The sequence below is a fragment of the Prionailurus viverrinus genome, chromosome D3, assembly GCF_022837055.1.
Source record: "Prionailurus viverrinus isolate Anna chromosome D3, UM_Priviv_1.0, whole genome shotgun sequence".
In the NCBI taxonomy this organism is placed as follows: Eukaryota; Metazoa; Chordata; class Mammalia; order Carnivora; family Felidae; genus Prionailurus; species Prionailurus viverrinus.
Genome location: NC_062572.1, coordinates 68,559,119 through 68,576,445, shown reverse-complemented (window position 1 = coordinate 68,576,445; position 17,327 = coordinate 68,559,119). Strand labels below are relative to the sequence as shown.

Genomic DNA, 17,327 nt, shown 5'->3' with positions numbered 1-17,327 from the left:
GGGGGCTGGGGTCATCCTAAGGATGTGGCCTTCAGCTATTAGGAACTACGCTACCGTTTAAGGGAGGGGCAGGAAAGTGGATGAAATCATTTGTGTTGAGAGTCTAGTTTCCATAGGCTGAGGTTGAGGCCTAGTGGAGAAGAGGGCTCAATAGAGGCCTGGCTAGTTTGATCAAAGATAGACTGTTTCTCACTGAGTAATTTTAGTACATGTCATTTTCACTTTAAAGTTTTAACAAATGTATTTGCCAAAGCCTCTGTTTCTTCATCTGTAAAATAGGAATATTAACATCCCATACAGCTCGGGGGAGTGTCAAGTACAGTGTATTTCAAAAGAAATACAATGCAAGCCTCACATGTCATTAACAATGTCCTCATAGCCACATTAAAAAAAAAAAGAGCAGAAGTTAATGTTAACAATTCACTTTATCTACCTAATATATTTAAAATATTTCAACAGGCAATCAACATTTAAAAATTAACGAAAGATTTGACGTTCTTGTTTTCGTCCTAAGCCTTTGAAATCCCGTGTGTACAGTCTTTCCCACTTTACAGCACCCCAACCGCCGCCAGCCACGTTTCCAGCTTTGAGCAGCCACGCGTGGCTGGCCACGGCACTGGACCTCACAGGTCTAGACAGCGGAGCCGACCCGCCTGGCTGACGTGAGCGTGGGGCGGGTCTAGCCGGATGGGGGCGGAGCTTCTGGGAGAGCGCGTTTGGGGCCTGCCCGGCTCCCGTAGGAGAGCGCTGGTCGTGGCGGCGCCACGTCCCCTGCGGCGGCGGCGGGAGAAAGAACGGTCGGGCCTCGGGCGGCTCCGGGAGGCTATGGCCTTTACGTTATACTCGCTGCTGCAGGCGGCCCTGCTCTGCGTCAATGCCATCGCCGTGCTGCACGAAGAGCGCTTCCTCAAGAACAGTGAGTGAGGCCGCGGGGCCGGGCTGGGGGGAGGGGGGGAGGCGGCGGCGGAGCCCCGGGAGAGCGGTGCCCGGTCGGGCCGCGGGAGGGGACAGCCTGGGCCGGGACCGACGGGAGGCCGAGGGCTCTACTCTTAGGGCCCTTCCTTGACGGGAGGAAGCCGAGCCACTTCCGTCTCACCGAGTTTGAGCTCAACACGGGGTGAAGATTGTTTAACAGGTGCGCCCTGCGTGCCGGACCCCCGGGGTCGGGATGGGGAGGGATACAGAAGACCCAGGGGCGCCCCTGCCCCTGCGGTTTGTTTAGGTTAGTAATTTAATGCACTCGTCTGTGACTGTTTTTAATGGTCAGAAACCTGGGGTCTGAGTTTTTAGGTACAGAGGGAGGGGCGTGGCTCATTTTGGAGTGTGGGTAATTAGAAGAATGAACTGATGGAGGGCCGTAGGGTTCCTGGTCTTTGCGGATAGGAGGAAAGGGACAGTGTTCGGATTATCAGGACATCCAGCTACCCACGTTCCTAGAAAAGTTTATGCAGCACAGCTTATTGGATGCCTACAGTGTGCCAGGCTAGAATCTAAGAATAGCAAGATGAAGACACAATTATGTCCGCTGGTAACTCACAATACAGCGATTTGCGTGCCATCCCGCGCAGGCCACTTTTTGCTGTATGAGGCAAAATTAAGACAGGATAGTCTGTGATGTGACGTCATTTATCTGCACAGGTATGCCAGATACACAAAGGATACCATCATTCGTCTGCAAGCGTACCAGACATATCTGTGTGAATCACTGAAACTCAGACCCATTTATTCCTTCAGATTTGTTGAGCACAAACTGTGTGCTGGGCCCATGTAATTAGGAGGTGGGGTTACAGCAGTCCCCTTGCCCTTCTAATGGAAGTTCATTTAAATTAAAAAATGAACAAGGAATAATGACACGTATGCAGAATATTGTGAAACAGAAGTGCAGGGAAACGCTGACGCGTGAATCTTTGAAAGCTTCGTGGATGAAGCGGGTCTAACCCAAAATCTGATAAGTGCGTAAACGTTAATTCGGTGAAGGCTAAAGGTTGGGAGAAGTTGGGAGGGTGAGGAGTAACACTGAGTGTGAAAACTGGGGCAGGTGAAAACAAGGTCTTAAACAGAGTAGTGACATGACCAGATTCGTGTTATTTGCAAGATCCTTCTCACTGCAGTGTGGAGAACAGACTGAACAGGGTAGAATAGTGGGTGTGGGGGGCACCATTTCAAACAGGGCAAATAGAAATGGTGGGTATCACATCAGTTGACTGGGTGTAATAATAACTAACACTGAACACCACGTACCAGGATCTGTATCAAGTGCTTTGCTTAGATTATTAACTCGTGTAACCCTCACAACACCCTGTGAGATCGGTACTGTTTTCATCCCCACTTTACAGATGGGAAACCTGACGCGCCAAAGAGAGGAAGTAACTTTTCTATGATCACACAGCTAGAAAGTGGCAGAGCTAGGATTCACCTTAGGCGTTCTGACTCAGAAGTCTGTCTCCTCACTAGTATACTATGCAGAAAAGTAGAAAAGATCTTACGGGGGCTGGGTTTTTCTCCCCCAAGAGATACATTGAAGTCCTAACCCTTGGTACCTGTGAAGATGACAGTATTTGGAAATAGGTTCTTTCAGGTGTAATCGAGAAGGTCACACTGGATGAGGAAGGCCAATGAGGTGTCCATATATGGAGAGAGAGACACACACAGGGGGAAGAAGGCCAAGTGACAACAGAGGCAGAGAGTGCAGGGATGTAGCTGGACACCGGAGAATGCCAGGAATTGCCGGTAACTACCAGAAGCTGCGAGAGGCATAGATGAGAACGTTCCTCAGAGGCCCCAAAAGGAACCAACTCTGCTGACGCCTTGATTTTGGACTTCCGGTCCCCAGAACTGTGAGAAAATAAATTTCTGTCGTGTTAAGCCATCCAGTTTGCGGCACTTTGCTATGGTAGTCCTGGAGACTAATACCGATCAGGAGATATTTCGAAAGTAGAAAAAGCAGGATTTACTGTTTGGATGTTGGGAATGAGGGAGGGAAGAAAAAGTCCGAGTCAAAGATCTCCTGGTTTTCTGGCTTAAGCACCTGAGTGAAACGTAGTACCTTTACCAAGGCGTAGAGAGTACTGGAAGAAAAACGAGGGCAGCAGTGGTGGGTAAGAAGGTGAAAAGATAGTGAAATAAGTTTTGGACGTGGTGAGTTTGAGATTTCTGTGAGATAGGCAAGTGCAGATGTGGAATAGTCTGTTGGGAGTTAAGTCTATAGAACAGAAGCAAGAGTCACGGGAGAGATTGCATTTGAGTTTATCGAGCACAGGTGATGAATGAAGCCACCACGTAGAGAGAGAAAATGTCTCAGGGAAAGAATAGATGACAAAGAGAATTGGTGACCAGGACAGTCCCAGAATCTCTTTGAGTATTTAATGTTTACGTAGAGATGGGAGAACTGACAGGAGAAGTTGCTGAGTGAGCAAAACAAGAGAAGAGGGAACACGTAGCAGTGGGTTTCACAGAAGCCAAGGAGTGTTAGGAGGAGAGGTAGTACGACAGTGGAACGTTCTGAGGAATAAGATAAGGATGGAAAAGCGTCCTAAGCATCCAGAGTAATAGCAGTCATTGGTGATTCTACACAGGTGGCTGTAACTGTGGATAAAATCCAAATTGGCATGTGTTGAGAAGTGAGTGGAAGGTGATACAATGGAGATCACCATAGCAAACACGATAATAATGAAAAAGACGGAGATCTGCGAGAATTACCAAAATGTGACACCTCTAGAGACACAAAGTGAGCTGTTGGAAAGATGGCGCCGTTAGACTTGCTTGACACAGGATTGCCACAAACCTCTAATTTGTAAAAAAACACAGTATCGGGGAAGTGACATAAAGGCAAGCAACGAAGCAAGGTGTGCCTGTCTAACGTTGCGTAAGTTGAAGGTGTACAAGGATCGTTGGCTACACGGATATACTGCGGGACGCTTATTACCGCAGTTAGTGTTCTTCACCTCACATAATTGTAATTTTGTTGTTGTGGTTGTGGGGGCGAGAACATTTAAAATTTTCTCTCAAGGCAACTCTCAGGTATACAGTACAGTATCGTTAACCATGGTCACCATGCGGTACGTTAGATCCCTGGAACTCACTCATCTTATCACTGAGTTTGTACCTTTGGACCAGGAACTTCCCATTTGCCTCACTGCTCAACCCCTGGCAACCACCATATTACTCTGTTTCTGTGAATTTGATGTTTGTAGATCCCACATGTAAGTGAGATGATACAATATTTGTCTTTGACTTAATTTCACTTGCTGTAATACTGTCAGGATATACTCACGTTGTCACAAATGGCAGCTTTCTCTTTTTTGTGGCTGAATAATACTCCACCTTATATATACACCACATTTCCTTTTTCTGCTCGTCTGTCAGTGGGCACCTAAGTTGTTTCTTGGCATTATTGTGAATAATGCAGTGAACATGGGCGTGCAGATATCTCAAGATAGTGATTTCATCTCTTGGATACATTCTCAGAAGTGAGATTGCTGGATCATGTAGTAGTTCTGGTTTTAATTTTTTTGAGGAACCTCTACACTATTCTTCATCGTGACTGTACCCATTTACATTTCCCTCAACCAAGCACAAGGGTTCCCTTTTTCCACATCCTTGCCAGCATTTATTATCTCTTGTCTCTCCCCCCTCCCCCTGCATCTACAGTTTGGGTGTTTTTTGTTTGTTTGTTTTTGTTTTTTATTTTGAGAGAGCGAGCATGTGAGCGCGAGCAGGGGAGGGGCAGAGAGGGAGAGACAGAATCCCAAGCAGGCTCTGCGTGGTTAGCGCAGAGCCTGATGGGGGGGCCCAAACCCACGAACCACGAAATCATGACCTGAGCTGAGATCCAGAGTCAGACACTTAACCATCTGAGCTACCCAAGTGTCTTTATCTCTTGTTTTTTGTTTTTTGGGGTTTTTTTTGATAATGGCCATTCTAACAGGTGTGAAATGATTTCTCATTGTGGTTTTGATTTGTATTTCTCTGATGATAAGTGATATTGAGCACCTTTTCATATACTTGTTGGCCATTTTTGTGTCTTTAAAAAAATGTCTATTCAAATCTTCTACCCATTTTTTAAAAATTTTATTTTGCAAGAGAGCTTAGGATTCTCTCTCTCTCCCTCTTTTTCTGCCTCTCCCCTGCTCTCTCTCTATTCCTCTCTCTCTCTCTCTCTGTCTCACTTTCTCTCAAAATAAATAAACTTTTAAAAAGATGAATATATTAATACTTAGTATTAATATTTAATATTATTGATGTACAGATTTAATGCAATGTCTATCAAAATTCCAGCTGGCTTTTTACAGAAACTGACATGTTGCTTCTAAAGGAAATGGACCCAGAATTGCCAAAATGATCTTGAAAGAGAATACAATGCCCAGACCTTACTCCAGACCTGCATTAATATTTTCCAGAAGTGAAGTTCACCGGTGTCTTTTCCAAAATTTCTGCAGGTGACTTAGCTTTTTGCCCCTAAATGAAAATCACTGCTACAAAACTGTTAGAATGCCCCGGAAATGTTAATACTTTGCCTCCTAGAACTTTGTCTTCATTTCCTCTTCTCTCCAGAAGTAGCACAGATATTTTATCTGAACATGTGTTTTGAATATGGTCCCAGAGCTAAGGAAAAACCTACGTTGTCATACCTTAAGTGGATAAGCTGTTTTAAAACATTTAAGGGACGCCTGGCTGGCTAAGTCAGTAGAGCATATAGCTCTTGATCTCAGGGTCACGAGTTCAAGCCCCACATTGGGCATGGAGCCTACTTAAAAATAACAACAACAACACCTTTATTTAGGGGTGCCTGGCTGGCTCAGTCGGAGGACGGTAGGACTCGGTTGTGAGTTTGACCCTCATGTGATTACTACTACAAAAAAAAAAAAAATAATAATAAAAAACAAAATATCTAGCCAAACTATGGAAAGAGCCCAAATGTCCATCAGCTAGTGAATGGATAAAGAAGATGTGATATATATGCACAATGGAATATTACTTGGCCATCAAAAAGAATGAGATCTTGTCATTTGCAATGATGTGGATGGACTTAGAGTATATTGTGCTAAACAAAATAAGTCAGAGAAAGACAAATACCATATGATTTCACTCATATGTGGAAGTTAAGAAACAAAACAGAGAAACATATGGGGAAGAGGAAGAAACAAACCATAAGAGACTCTGAATGATAGAGAACAAACTAAGGGTTGATGGAGGAAGGTGGGTGGGAGATGGGTTAAATGGGTGATGGGTATAAGGGGGGCACTTGTGATGAGCACTGGGTGTTGTCTGTAAGTGATGAAGCACTTGAATACTCCTGAAACCAATACTGCACTGTATGTTAACTAACTGGAATTTGAATAAATTTGACAAGATTTTAAAAAGTTAAATAGTAAAAAAAAAAACAACTAAATATGTTTTAAAATAGAATTTTAAAATATTTTAAGTATTTGTTAAATATTGTTTATGTAGGCTCTTAACTCTTGCCTAGATTTTTATAGTAACCTCCTCAGTGGTCCCCTCCCTCCAATTTTGTTTCTCTTTCTTTTACCTTCCATGAGAAGCTGAACGTGTTCCTCAGTGGTTTGAAATTCTTGAAATTTCTAACATCCATAGCCTTTAATATAAAAGTCAGACTTCCTCGTGTGACTTATAAACTCACATCACATTATGATGTGTCCCTTCCTCCCTTTCCTTCCCTTCTTTGACCCTTCTGCAGTATTTACCCCATGTGCTATTCTTACCATGGTTCTCTCTCTTCTCTACTCATACTTCTCCGCCTTCAGTGACTTTGACTTAGGTCAGAATGACCTTTAAGGCATATCTTTGCCATTTGCCTCTCCCAGAAACCATCACTGACCTATTCCGTGGGCCGTAGCACCACTGCAGTTTCATTCCGTCTTTTCCAGTAGGCTGATGACAGGGATTCTCTCATTTTTACAATTCCATCAGTCAGTGAGTAGTTTCTAAGTAAATGAATAATGTTACCATTATCGTATTCTTGCAATTCCTGATTTGAGAGCTGTATGTTTATTCAAATAGTTGAACCAGTATTTTGATTGCAGTGCAGAGAATGTGTTGTATCCTCTAGTGTTTCACAATGACACAAATTCCCTTTTTGTGCAAGGAAAAAAAAAAGACATAGTGAATTTTAATACCTGTCCAAGTTATTCTTACTAGTTTTTGCTTATGGTGCCCAGTATGTATCCCTTTGACGAGGATCATGTCCAGTAGTAGTTATGAGTGCTACAAAAGAAGCATTTCGTACATGAAACATTATGAGTCCACTCTGGCTGCCATAACAGAATATCATAGCCTGGGTGGCTTAAACAACAGAAATTTATTTTCGCACAGTTCTAGAGGCTGGAAGTCTGAGATAAGGGTGCCAACATGGTTGAGTTCTGGTGGGGGTATTCTGGCTTGCAGATGGCCGCCTTCTCACTGTGTCCTCACATGGCTAGGTGGAAGCGAGGAGGGGAATCGAGATCTCTTTCTTCCTCTTTTTTGTTAGGCCACAGTCCTATCAAATTAGTGCCTTGCCCTTATGACCCACATAACCATACTTAGCTCCTTAAGACCCCATCTCCATGTAAGCTTCAACACAGGAATGTGGGGAGAACACAATTCAGTCCATCGCAAGTAATTAAAATATTATTACAAGGTATTTTGGTTCAGGGTTTAAGTGACTGCTCCAAAGCCAATGTAATATTAGAGTTTAGAGTAGTGAGATCTGTAACTATATGTCTGTAAATATATACTCCTGAAAAGCATTTGTTGAATTTCATCACAGATTAAGCAGAAATTATTACATTGGGCTGAGAATTACGTGGACCCACGAGAGATTAGTCCAAGTGTACCAGATCGTTTACTTCTACCTTGATCTTGTTGATCAAAGTAATTTTTTCTTTTTTTTAATGTTTGTTTAGAGAGAGAGAGAGCCAGAGTTCGTTCGTTCTCTCTCTCTCTCTCTCTCTCTCTCTCTCTCTCTCTCTCTCTCTTTCTCGCATGTGCGGGGGAGGGGCAGAGAGAGAGGGAGTGAGAGAATCCCAACAGGCTCCGCGCTGTCAGCACAGAGCCTGATGCAGGGCTTGATCCCATTAACCATGAGATCATGACCTGAGCCGAAATTGAGTTGTGTGCTCAACCCAGTGAGCCACCCAGGCGCCCCTTAATCAAGGTAATTTTTTAAAACATATGTTAGCAGAGTTCTTTGTGTAGTTTATTAGGTACTTTCACGTCTGTGATGGCATTTGATTCACATACAAACTTGGTGACATTGACAAAGTGAAGCACACTCATCTCTTTTGTAGATGTGGAAACTGATCTTAGAGAGGCTGAGATTTGCCCAGGGTCAGCCAGCCCTCAGAACAGTAGCTAATGCTTTTTCTTCAGAATGTATTTAGCTGAAGGTTTTTGGCTCAATCTGGATGGATTGCTATTTTGTGTATGACTTTTTGAAGTCTGGGCAGCAGCAGAACATGTTTGGTGTTTGCTAATAACTAACTTTTATATTTAATTCTATTCCTAAAATTATGGCAGCTGGCCAGTGCTGGCAGGTCTTATCATTTATTCTTTTCTAGGCCCTCTAGCTATGGAAGTGTCAAGAGAGCTGCAGAATTAAATCTTTCTCCTTTAAAAAAAAAAAAAAAAAGGACAAAACTCTTTCAAGCTTTTGGCCAGTTTCCTTAGGAAAACAACCGAGACTCCCTAAGTAGCAGTTGGAGGGAAAGCTATTTGTTAGAGTAAAAGAATAATCCATGGCACCTGGTCTTTTACTTGTCACTCTTGTGTTTGTCCATAGAATATCTAGACAGATGATTTACTCTCTACCCAAAATTTAGTTTTCATTCTAGGGACTTGAGAATAGAGACTAGGCTAAAGCTAACTGATAACTTACTGTTTATTTTGGAAACAGAGAGAGACATACTGTGAGCAGGGGACAGGCAGACAGAGAGGGAGACACAGAATCTGAAACAGTCTCCAGCCTCTGAGCTGTCAGCACAGAGCCCAACACGGGGCTCAAACCCACAAACAGCAAGATCATGACCTGAGCCAAAGTCATATGCTTAACCAACTGAGCCTCCCAGGTGCCCCAGAAATTATGTTTTCTGATAAAAACTGGGTGTGTAGAAACAAGTCCTTTTTACCTAGATCTAAGAGATTGTGGCTGTGGGTGGAAAGGATTGATTTTAGTAATGATAACTTCCGAAAAGCAAGTGAAGGAAATGAAACCAACAATTCCATTTAAAGCTGGTTTGGTTTGACTTGATTTGATTTATATATATATATATATATATATATATATATATATATATATATATAATTTATTGTCAAGTTGGCTGACATACAGTGTATATATACAGTGTGGTCTTGGTTTTGGGAGTAGATTCCCATGATTCATCATTAAAGCTTGTTTTAAAATGTAATTTTAAATATTCAGAGTGATTCCTGAATGAAGCCTCTCTACTTGTAGACTTTGTCTCTGCCCTCAGGGGGTTCATGCTCTGCAGAGGAACTTCTAATTGCAGAGGGGATTCTCCAGTGGATGAACATCTTTACAGGCTTTCTTTTGAAATTTCACTTTTCTTTATCAGTGTAATGTATAGTGTGTGTGTGGTGTTTAAAGTCAAAAAGCTGTTCTGTTTGTAAAGAAAGATAGAAGCCTCCTGCCCCATCTCTTCAACCTGAGCTTCATTTCTTAAAAGCAATTATTTTCAACTCTTCCAAGTTTCGAATCCCTGACTTACTGCTATGGAAGGGTTTTTAGTATAATTATACCATCATCAGCACATTTGTTCTTGTGTGAGCACAAGTACACACACATTTCCCCTACCCCATCTCTCCCATTTTCAGCCAATTATTGGTGATATCTGTATTCCATATTTAACATTACTATCACTGAATATTGCTCACAGCTGAACAATAAAAAAAAAAACCATGCTGTCATTCTTCTAGCTTTTTTTTGGTGGTTTGGTTATAGGATTCTAGATTGGAACTAATTTTTCTTCAGAGCTTTTTTTGAAGACATTGTTTCACTTAATTTTCTAATTTCCAGTATTGATGTTAAGAAGTCTGATGCCATTCTGTTTCCTGATTCTTTGTGCAACCTGACTGGTCTCTCTGAAAGGCTTTAGAGTGTTCTTATCTTCAGAGGTCTGAGAATGTACAATGTGTGCCTCCCCCTGCCCCCCCATTAAGCTCTTCTCTGATTGGGCCCTTTTGGCCTAAAGACTCATGTCCTTCAGTTCTGTAATATTATCTCTTAATATTTCTTTGATAATTTCTTCCTGTTTTTCCTTCTCTCTGGAACTCCAGTTGTTTTGACAGATATATACCCTTTGTTAGCCTTGTCGAATAGGTTTTCTCAACTTAATCTGTCAACCTCTTGAATTTGTTATGCTAACATAGCAAGAACAAGAGCTCCATCTTGATTCCTTAATGTTCTTTTTTATGGCATCCTGTTCTTGTTCCATAGGTCCAATAGCTTTACTCTCTATAGATGTTCATTTTAAAAAATGTGTTGTGGGGTGCCTCGTTGGCTTAGTCAGTAGAGCATGCGACTCTTGATCTTGAGGTCATGAGTTTGAGTCCCATGTTGGGCATAGAGATTACTTAAAAAAAATGAAATAAAAAATTAAACCAGTCACTGTAAATACATGAATAGTAAAAATGTTTTCTTCTACTTCTTGCATTGTCTCTTCCTCCGAGTCTCTTTTTCTGTTTTTGTTCTCTTTCCATGTTACAGATTGTTTCTTTTTTACTTCATTTTTTTTTAATTTTTAAAAATGTTTTTATTTATTTTTGAGACAGAGACAGAGCACAAGTGGGGGAGGGGCAGAGAGCGAGGGACACACAGAATCCGAAGCAGGTTCCAGGCTCTGAGCTGTCAGCACAGAGCCCTACGCGGGGCTCGAACTCACAGACTGTGAGATCATGACCTGAGCCTAAGTCGGACGCTTGACCGACTGAGCCCCCCCAGGCGCCCCTTGACTTCATTTTTAAGTGTAAGGCTCAGAGGGGCTCATTGGAAGCCATGGGTGTGGTTGGGGCTTGTTTGCTGGTGGGCCTCACTGGTGCTTAAAGTTGTCTGTTTGGCTGAGGATCCCCCCCCCCCCCCCACCCCCCAGATATCAGTATCTGAAGTCTTTCTTCCTGGGCCGCTGGCCAATTACCAGAGTAATTTTCTAACTTCTTGCCTGCAGAATGTCAGTGTTCCGTGCTCCGACTTAGAGGTGCGCGGGGAAAATGGGCAAGAGCCTGACACTTCGGTGTGCAGATTTTCACTCCCTCCGCTCACATTGGATACCCCTCACTCTGGAGCTTCTTTGGTTCTCTGCTGAGAGTGAACCTCTTGCCTTTGATGGTGTGAGTGGCACGCCCTTCTGTCAGGTCAGTCCGGGGACGCAGATGGGAGGGCAGGGGGCAGCCCACTGCTCATTTGTAGACTTTCACTGAGTCCTCTTTTTCCTTCCTGTTGTCCACACCGACGCTTTGAGCTTCCTCTCACCTTCCCAGGGTCTCAGTCTCAGCACCGTTCACCTCAGTGTTCCATTGTGCACTTCCTGCAGGGTGCAGGTGTCTAGCTTTCTCTTAGAGTCAGTCACTCTTCTTCATTTATTTCTTATTGTTCAAATTTTGATTGGCTTCTCTGGCCTGGAAACGTGTCTCTTGTTAGTCTGTGTTCTCTGTTGTCATTTTTAGTAGGGTTTCACAGGTGAAAGCTAAGATGAAAGTGTGTATCCATTGATGAGGTTCAAGGTTCAGGACATGCTACCCCAAACTATGACACCTTGGCAGTATTGAGTATTTTCAGCTGAAGGAGCCTGAGAGAATGGCAGACGCAGGAAGGTCACCCTCCCCATCTGCTCCCGCCTTGCCCTCCTTTCCCAAAGCAGGAGCTTAGTCTGCCTTGAGGATCTCACCAGAATGCAAGACTGTATAAACAAACCTTGTTACTTTCCCACCATTTATTACCCCCATTCTCAGCTCAAACTCCCTTTATCTTATCAGTTCTTCACAAATGTATTGTTTCTTTGTCTCAAAAGTTTCCTGCTCTGGTCACTTCTTTGAAGTGACTGAAGCCTTCTCTGAAGGCTCCCAGGTACATGTAAAAAGTTAATAGAGTTTGTATGCTTTTCTCCTGTTTATCTGTTTTTGTCAGTTTAATTTTCGGAAGTAGCCAGGGACCCCAGGGGGGTCAGGGTCAACTTTTTCCTGCCCGACCCCATCCCATCGTGTTGAACCAGAACCACACTGCATTTTCGTTGTGCAGAACTGTCACAGAGGCTTCTGTAAGTCCGTTATCCCAGCCATGTTGCTTTCCCATAGAAGTTTTCCTGTAGCAGTTATGCAGGTTGGACCCTGACACCGCTGCTGGTGGGACGTCATTCTGTGTGTCCTGTGTGTCTGCGGAGTCTGATACGAAATCGTGTTGCCACACTGTAAGTAGGTGAAGGCTGGTGCCACAGTTTGAACTTAAATTACAAAAAGAGGATTGCCGTTCAGTGGCGAATGCTGGCTGAGCTGCTGGAAGAGTGAGACAGTTATTTGGAGGAAAGACATTGTAGTAAAATTCGTACTACATTAAAAGCAAATGCTGGGAAAGCAGCATAAGTACATTTGCTTGCTGGAGAGAGTACGTCTGGAGGTGGAAGGGTAACGTTGCCCAGGCAAGATGCAGGTATATTTTCTAAAATTATTTTTAGCTTGGATAGATGTATACATTTAATATTGGAGGACCTGCCCCCCTCCCCTAAAGCTACAATGGATTGATTTGTTCATGTTATAACTTGCTGCGTCGTAAAAATTAAGAAGTAGAGTTCTGTGGAAGTCTTCGTCTGTGGTCCTAGAATTTACCTAATTTCACCTTGTCCCAGATTAACCCAGATAATTCACTTCAATTCTACAAACATTCACTAAGTACTTGCAGTGGGGTGGGGGTGCGGGAGAGTGGGAAGGTGAAGAAAGTATAAATTTAGTCCCTGTCTTCCAGGGTTTTATTCAGTCTAATGAGAGACACTTGAAAACAACTAACCAAGAAGGAGAACAGAGTCACTACAGTCAGTCAGCTATTTGGGGAACAAAGAGAAAGAAGGTTCATTATGATATGAGAGGAATGTAGGAAAGGCCCTGACACTGAAGGCAGTGACTCAGAAGCTGTCTTTAACATGTACCACAATTAGTGGGCATTGAGAGTGATGAGGAACACGTGGAGGGTGGTGGTGGGATATAGGGCAAGAATGTGAGTTTAAGGAGTTTGAACTTTATTCAGTAGGCAGTGGGAATCATCACATGATTGTGAGGTAGAAAGATCTGACCCTTTAAGGGAGAAAACTCACAGGGTTAAGACACTAGATTACAGAGGCATCTGGTGAAAGAGTCTTGCAAGAGATGGTGTAGGGTCGGACTGTGATGGTGTCTGTACTGGGGGAGCCCAACAAAGAGTGACACCCCTGCCGACTGGGAAGGCCGTCAGCACAACACAAGCTAGGCCCTGAGGGGGGAGTGCTAGTCAGAACACATCAGCTCTGTTGTGAACTTGATTTTTAAATTACTTTTATCCCACAGCATATCTCAGTGTTGATGTGACACAAAAAAGCAAACAGCCATTTTTTAACCTTTATTTCAACCAAATAAAAGTTGACTAAATGAGTTACAGTCTTGTTACCTGAGACTTGGTTCTTTCGTGTATAAAATAAAGACCGTCTTTGAGATTAAGGGCCAACCTGTCAGGAATTAAGCCCTACAGTCATGGGAGATACAAAATAATTGAAGATGTGAGAAGTGGGCCTGAAATGCGGACAAGAGACAGCCTGCAGAAATGAGGACTTGTAGGTCTTCAGAAGAATGTATGACAATAAAGAAAGAACTAGCAGGTAAAGGGGAAAAAATAATGTTTTATAATATCAGGAAAATGATGCAGAAGAAGGTAAATGACTCATTTACAGAGAATAAGTGGGGTAGCGGGCTCGGTTCCTCAGCTCTGAATTGAGAAATGAGGAGAGTGATGGAGGGGAAAGTCCCCTGCCCTTGCTGGTGGGATGGAGCACAGCTCTCAGAAAGCCTAAGCAAGCGCCACCAGCTAGGTGTCCCTTAACATTTCCTCAAGTAATGTAGCCGGTATGTCTCAGCTGCAACATTTTCATACTGATACTGTGTTGGATCTTAGAAATTCTGATTTGAGCTAATTAATTATTGAGTTTGACAGTATGCCTTGCTTTTCAGTTTTGACCTGGAAAATGTTTTGTTTAAAAAAGGAGGAAAGGGGCGCCTGAGTGGCTCAGTCAGTTAGGCATCCGACTTTGGCCCAGGTCACAATCTCACGGTTCGTGGGTTCCAGCCCCGCGTCGGACTCTGTGCTGACAGCTCAGAGCCTGGACCCTGCTTCGGAGTCTGTGTCTCCCTCTCTCTCTGCCCATCCCCTGCTCGTGCTCTCTCTCTCTCTCTCTCTCTCAAAAATAAAGAAATATTAAAAGAAAATTTTTCAAAAGGAGGAAGAAACCAGTCAGCGTGTCACAACAATCATATTCACTGAATTAAACACCGTGGAATAATTTAGACCTTATATATAAAGTACTATATAATATAGTACTTTATAAAATCAAACTGGAAATAAGATTGTTGCTGCTATCAAAAAGTAAAGAATATACAATATTTAATCAGTACTGTATAACTTTGAAGCCAGATGCCTTTATATTTTATGTCTTTAACAATGACTCAAGCTAATTTTTCAGAAGATGACTAATGAGGAAGCAAGGTGAGTGCATAATAAATTTTAACACAGCTAATCATTTTTATATCATGCAGTTGGCTGGGGAACAGACCAGGGAATTGGTGGATTCGGAGAGGAGCCAGGAATTAAATCTCAGCTAATGAACCTTATTCGATCTGTAAGAACTGTGATGAGAGGTAAGAAGAAAAACTAGTGAAACACTCTTTAAAGTTTTAATTTTGCGGTGTTGGTTTAAGTAGCAAAGCTTCTGAGGGTGAACATCATCACATACTGTTTTTGTGGCAATTTTTATTCTCTTTAGCCTGGCTTTACTGTTCAGAAGCTACTGGTTTCTTTCTTAGTTTACCTCTCATTTCTGTCTAAACCACTTGAAGCAAATGGAATGCTCAGTGGTAGAATCTGTTCGCATGACCTGAAACCTGTTCTCAGACCTGAAAGCAGTGTTCTCGCCTTTTGGAAATTCTGTTGCTTCAAGTAGTAAAGTCATCTAGAGTCCTACAAGGCTTTTGAGAGAAGAACAAAAGTCCTGTGTCTGCCATTCTATTGGAAATTATTTTAGTGCAACTGAAGAAAAAAGGGTTCAAAACTTATTTAAAACAATTAAAATTAGGGCCTCTCTCTCTCCCTCTTTATTAGCTGTTTTGATCACAAGTTTAGATAGAATGGTAAATAAGTTCACTCTCAATTTAGTGGTGAAATGGGTTACCTGGCTGGCTCAGGAGCATGCCGCTCTTGATCTCAGGGTCGTGAGTTCGAGCCCCATGTGGGGTGTAGAGATTACTTAAATAAATAAAAGTTAAGAAATTTAGTGGTGCAACTGGAGTCTTTGCTCTTTGTTTTTGTTGTTTGTTTGGGGGCGGGGAGGGGCAGAAGGAGAGGGAGAGAATCTTAAGCAGGCTTCATGCCCAGCCCTACCCAGCATGGAGCCCCACTCAGGGTGAGGCGTGATTTCACAACCCATGAGATTATGACCTTAGCTGAAATCAAGAGTTGGATGCGTAACTGGCTGAGCCACCCAGGCGCCTTGTGCTCTTCATTTGTAACGTCAAGTGTCACAGCCATGTGGGTCTACTTCTGCCTGGGTCCACTGTGCTGCTGTGTTCCCAGCATTGCACCAGCACCATTCACACATGCTTCGTATTGATCTCGTTGCACCAGGTGACGCTTACCCCAGTCACACAAGCCCTCTTTATAATAAGTTTTGGATCTTATGATCCAGTGCACGTTCCTTTGTTACAAGTGTTTGCAACATGATTATGAATGACATTGGTAGAGATTTTCATCCTTCCTGGATGCTAGTAACTATTACTTTTTTTCTGCTATTTTCTTTATAGTAACAAACTTTTGTTTTTCTTTGCAGTGCCATTGATAATAATAAACTCAATTGCAATTGTATTACTCTTATTATTTGGGTGAAGAACAGTGGGGGAAATGGAGACTCAGAAGAAGAGATGCCAGCAGAAGTTATTACTTCGGTCATTATTGGAATATACATGTCTTCGCTGGTCATCCTTGCACTTGACAAAAATGTAAACCTGACAATAAAACCAGAGTCCTATTTATCTGATTTTTTTACAAATGTTGCATTTATAATTTCATTATAAAAAAAATTAGGTCATCAGAGGCAGTAACAATCCAAGATTGGGATACATTTGATTGCTAACTGTTAATAAAAGTTCATGCTATGGTAAAGATTGTTAAAAGGGTACAGGACTGTCACGTTTATAGAGATTTTTCTCTCTCACTTCTCAGGGATAAATTTTCAATGTTTTGAAGTTCCTCATGACGTGGCTATGATGTGAGAGTGTTTATCTTCCTACATAAAATTTAAAGGATTTTTTAAAAGTGATTACTACAGATAAAATGATAAATAGGTAATTTGGATAATTTTACTTTGAACTCTTTATTTTGTCTATGTATCATCTTGGCTGTGACAAATTCAAATTTATAGAACTATTGAGCAATACTCTCTGATTTCAGGGAGAATTCTAATTTTGTGAGTCAGATAGTCACAGGATAGTTGTGCTTTTAAGTTCTTTTCGTGCGTTTGTTATTTTATTAATTGGCCTGAATGATGAGAACAGACCACTCTCTACATATTTCCATTGGTAGAAAAATCTGTGTGAAAAAGTCTACGCCCTTTTTTCAATAATGACTTTTAAAAAAATCTGCATAAATATTAGGCTGCAAGAGCAATCCTGAACAATCACAATTAAACTATATTATATAAGACTATTGTGAAGTATTTACCTCTCCCCCAAATTATCACATTTCTGTTTTTTGGAGTAGCAAACTAAGGGGTATAATTCTTTATTCTGTCTGTCAATAGAGAGTCATGCTAGATAAGTTTTTCATTTTGTTTTTATGTCTTAGACCATCCCATATTTGCTCATCCATTAATACAGTTTTATGCAGGAAGATTCAAACTATGTAAACGGTTTTTTTCTGGAAATTATCAGTTATGATAGTTTGAAGGAATAGAATGCCATCTTTGTTATAGGACAACATTTGTAAATAAAGTTAAATTTCCGAGTCAAGCATTTGTTTTTTGTACCTTAACCTGTCAGTGTTAACTGAATCCCGTTTCATGTGTGACACTTGTTTTATACTTGCTTTG

At 42.0% G+C, this 17,327-nt stretch overlaps 1 protein-coding gene across 1 annotated transcript; it reads left to right on the top strand.

The window, feature by feature from the left end:
- Window positions 1–721: 721 nt before the first annotated feature.
- On the top strand, window positions 722–17,247 carry IER3IP1 (immediate early response 3 interacting protein 1). Its single transcript, XM_047828230.1, has 3 exons — window positions 722–916; window positions 14,785–14,886; window positions 16,071–17,247. Exons 1-3 carry the CDS (start codon window positions 826–828, stop codon window positions 16,124–16,126), a joined length of 249 nt encoding a protein of 82 aa, XP_047684186.1. The 5' UTR covers window positions 722–825; the 3' UTR covers window positions 16,127–17,247.
- The last annotated feature ends 80 nt before the right edge of the window (window positions 17,248–17,327 follow it).

Bases quoted from the DNA above. Each gene is read 5' to 3' on its own strand.
- IER3IP1 (XM_047828230.1), top strand. From the start codon at position 826: ATGGCCTTTACGTTATACTCGCTGCTGCAGGCGGCCCTGCTCTGCGTC. The intron at 917-14,784 runs GTGAGTGAGGCC...TATATCATGCAG, and splicing joins AGAGCGCTTCCTCAAGAACA to TTGGCTGGGGAACAGACCAG. The intron at 14,887-16,070 runs GTAAGAAGAAAA...TTTTCTTTGCAG, and splicing joins TGTAAGAACTGTGATGAGAG to TGCCATTGATAATAATAAAC.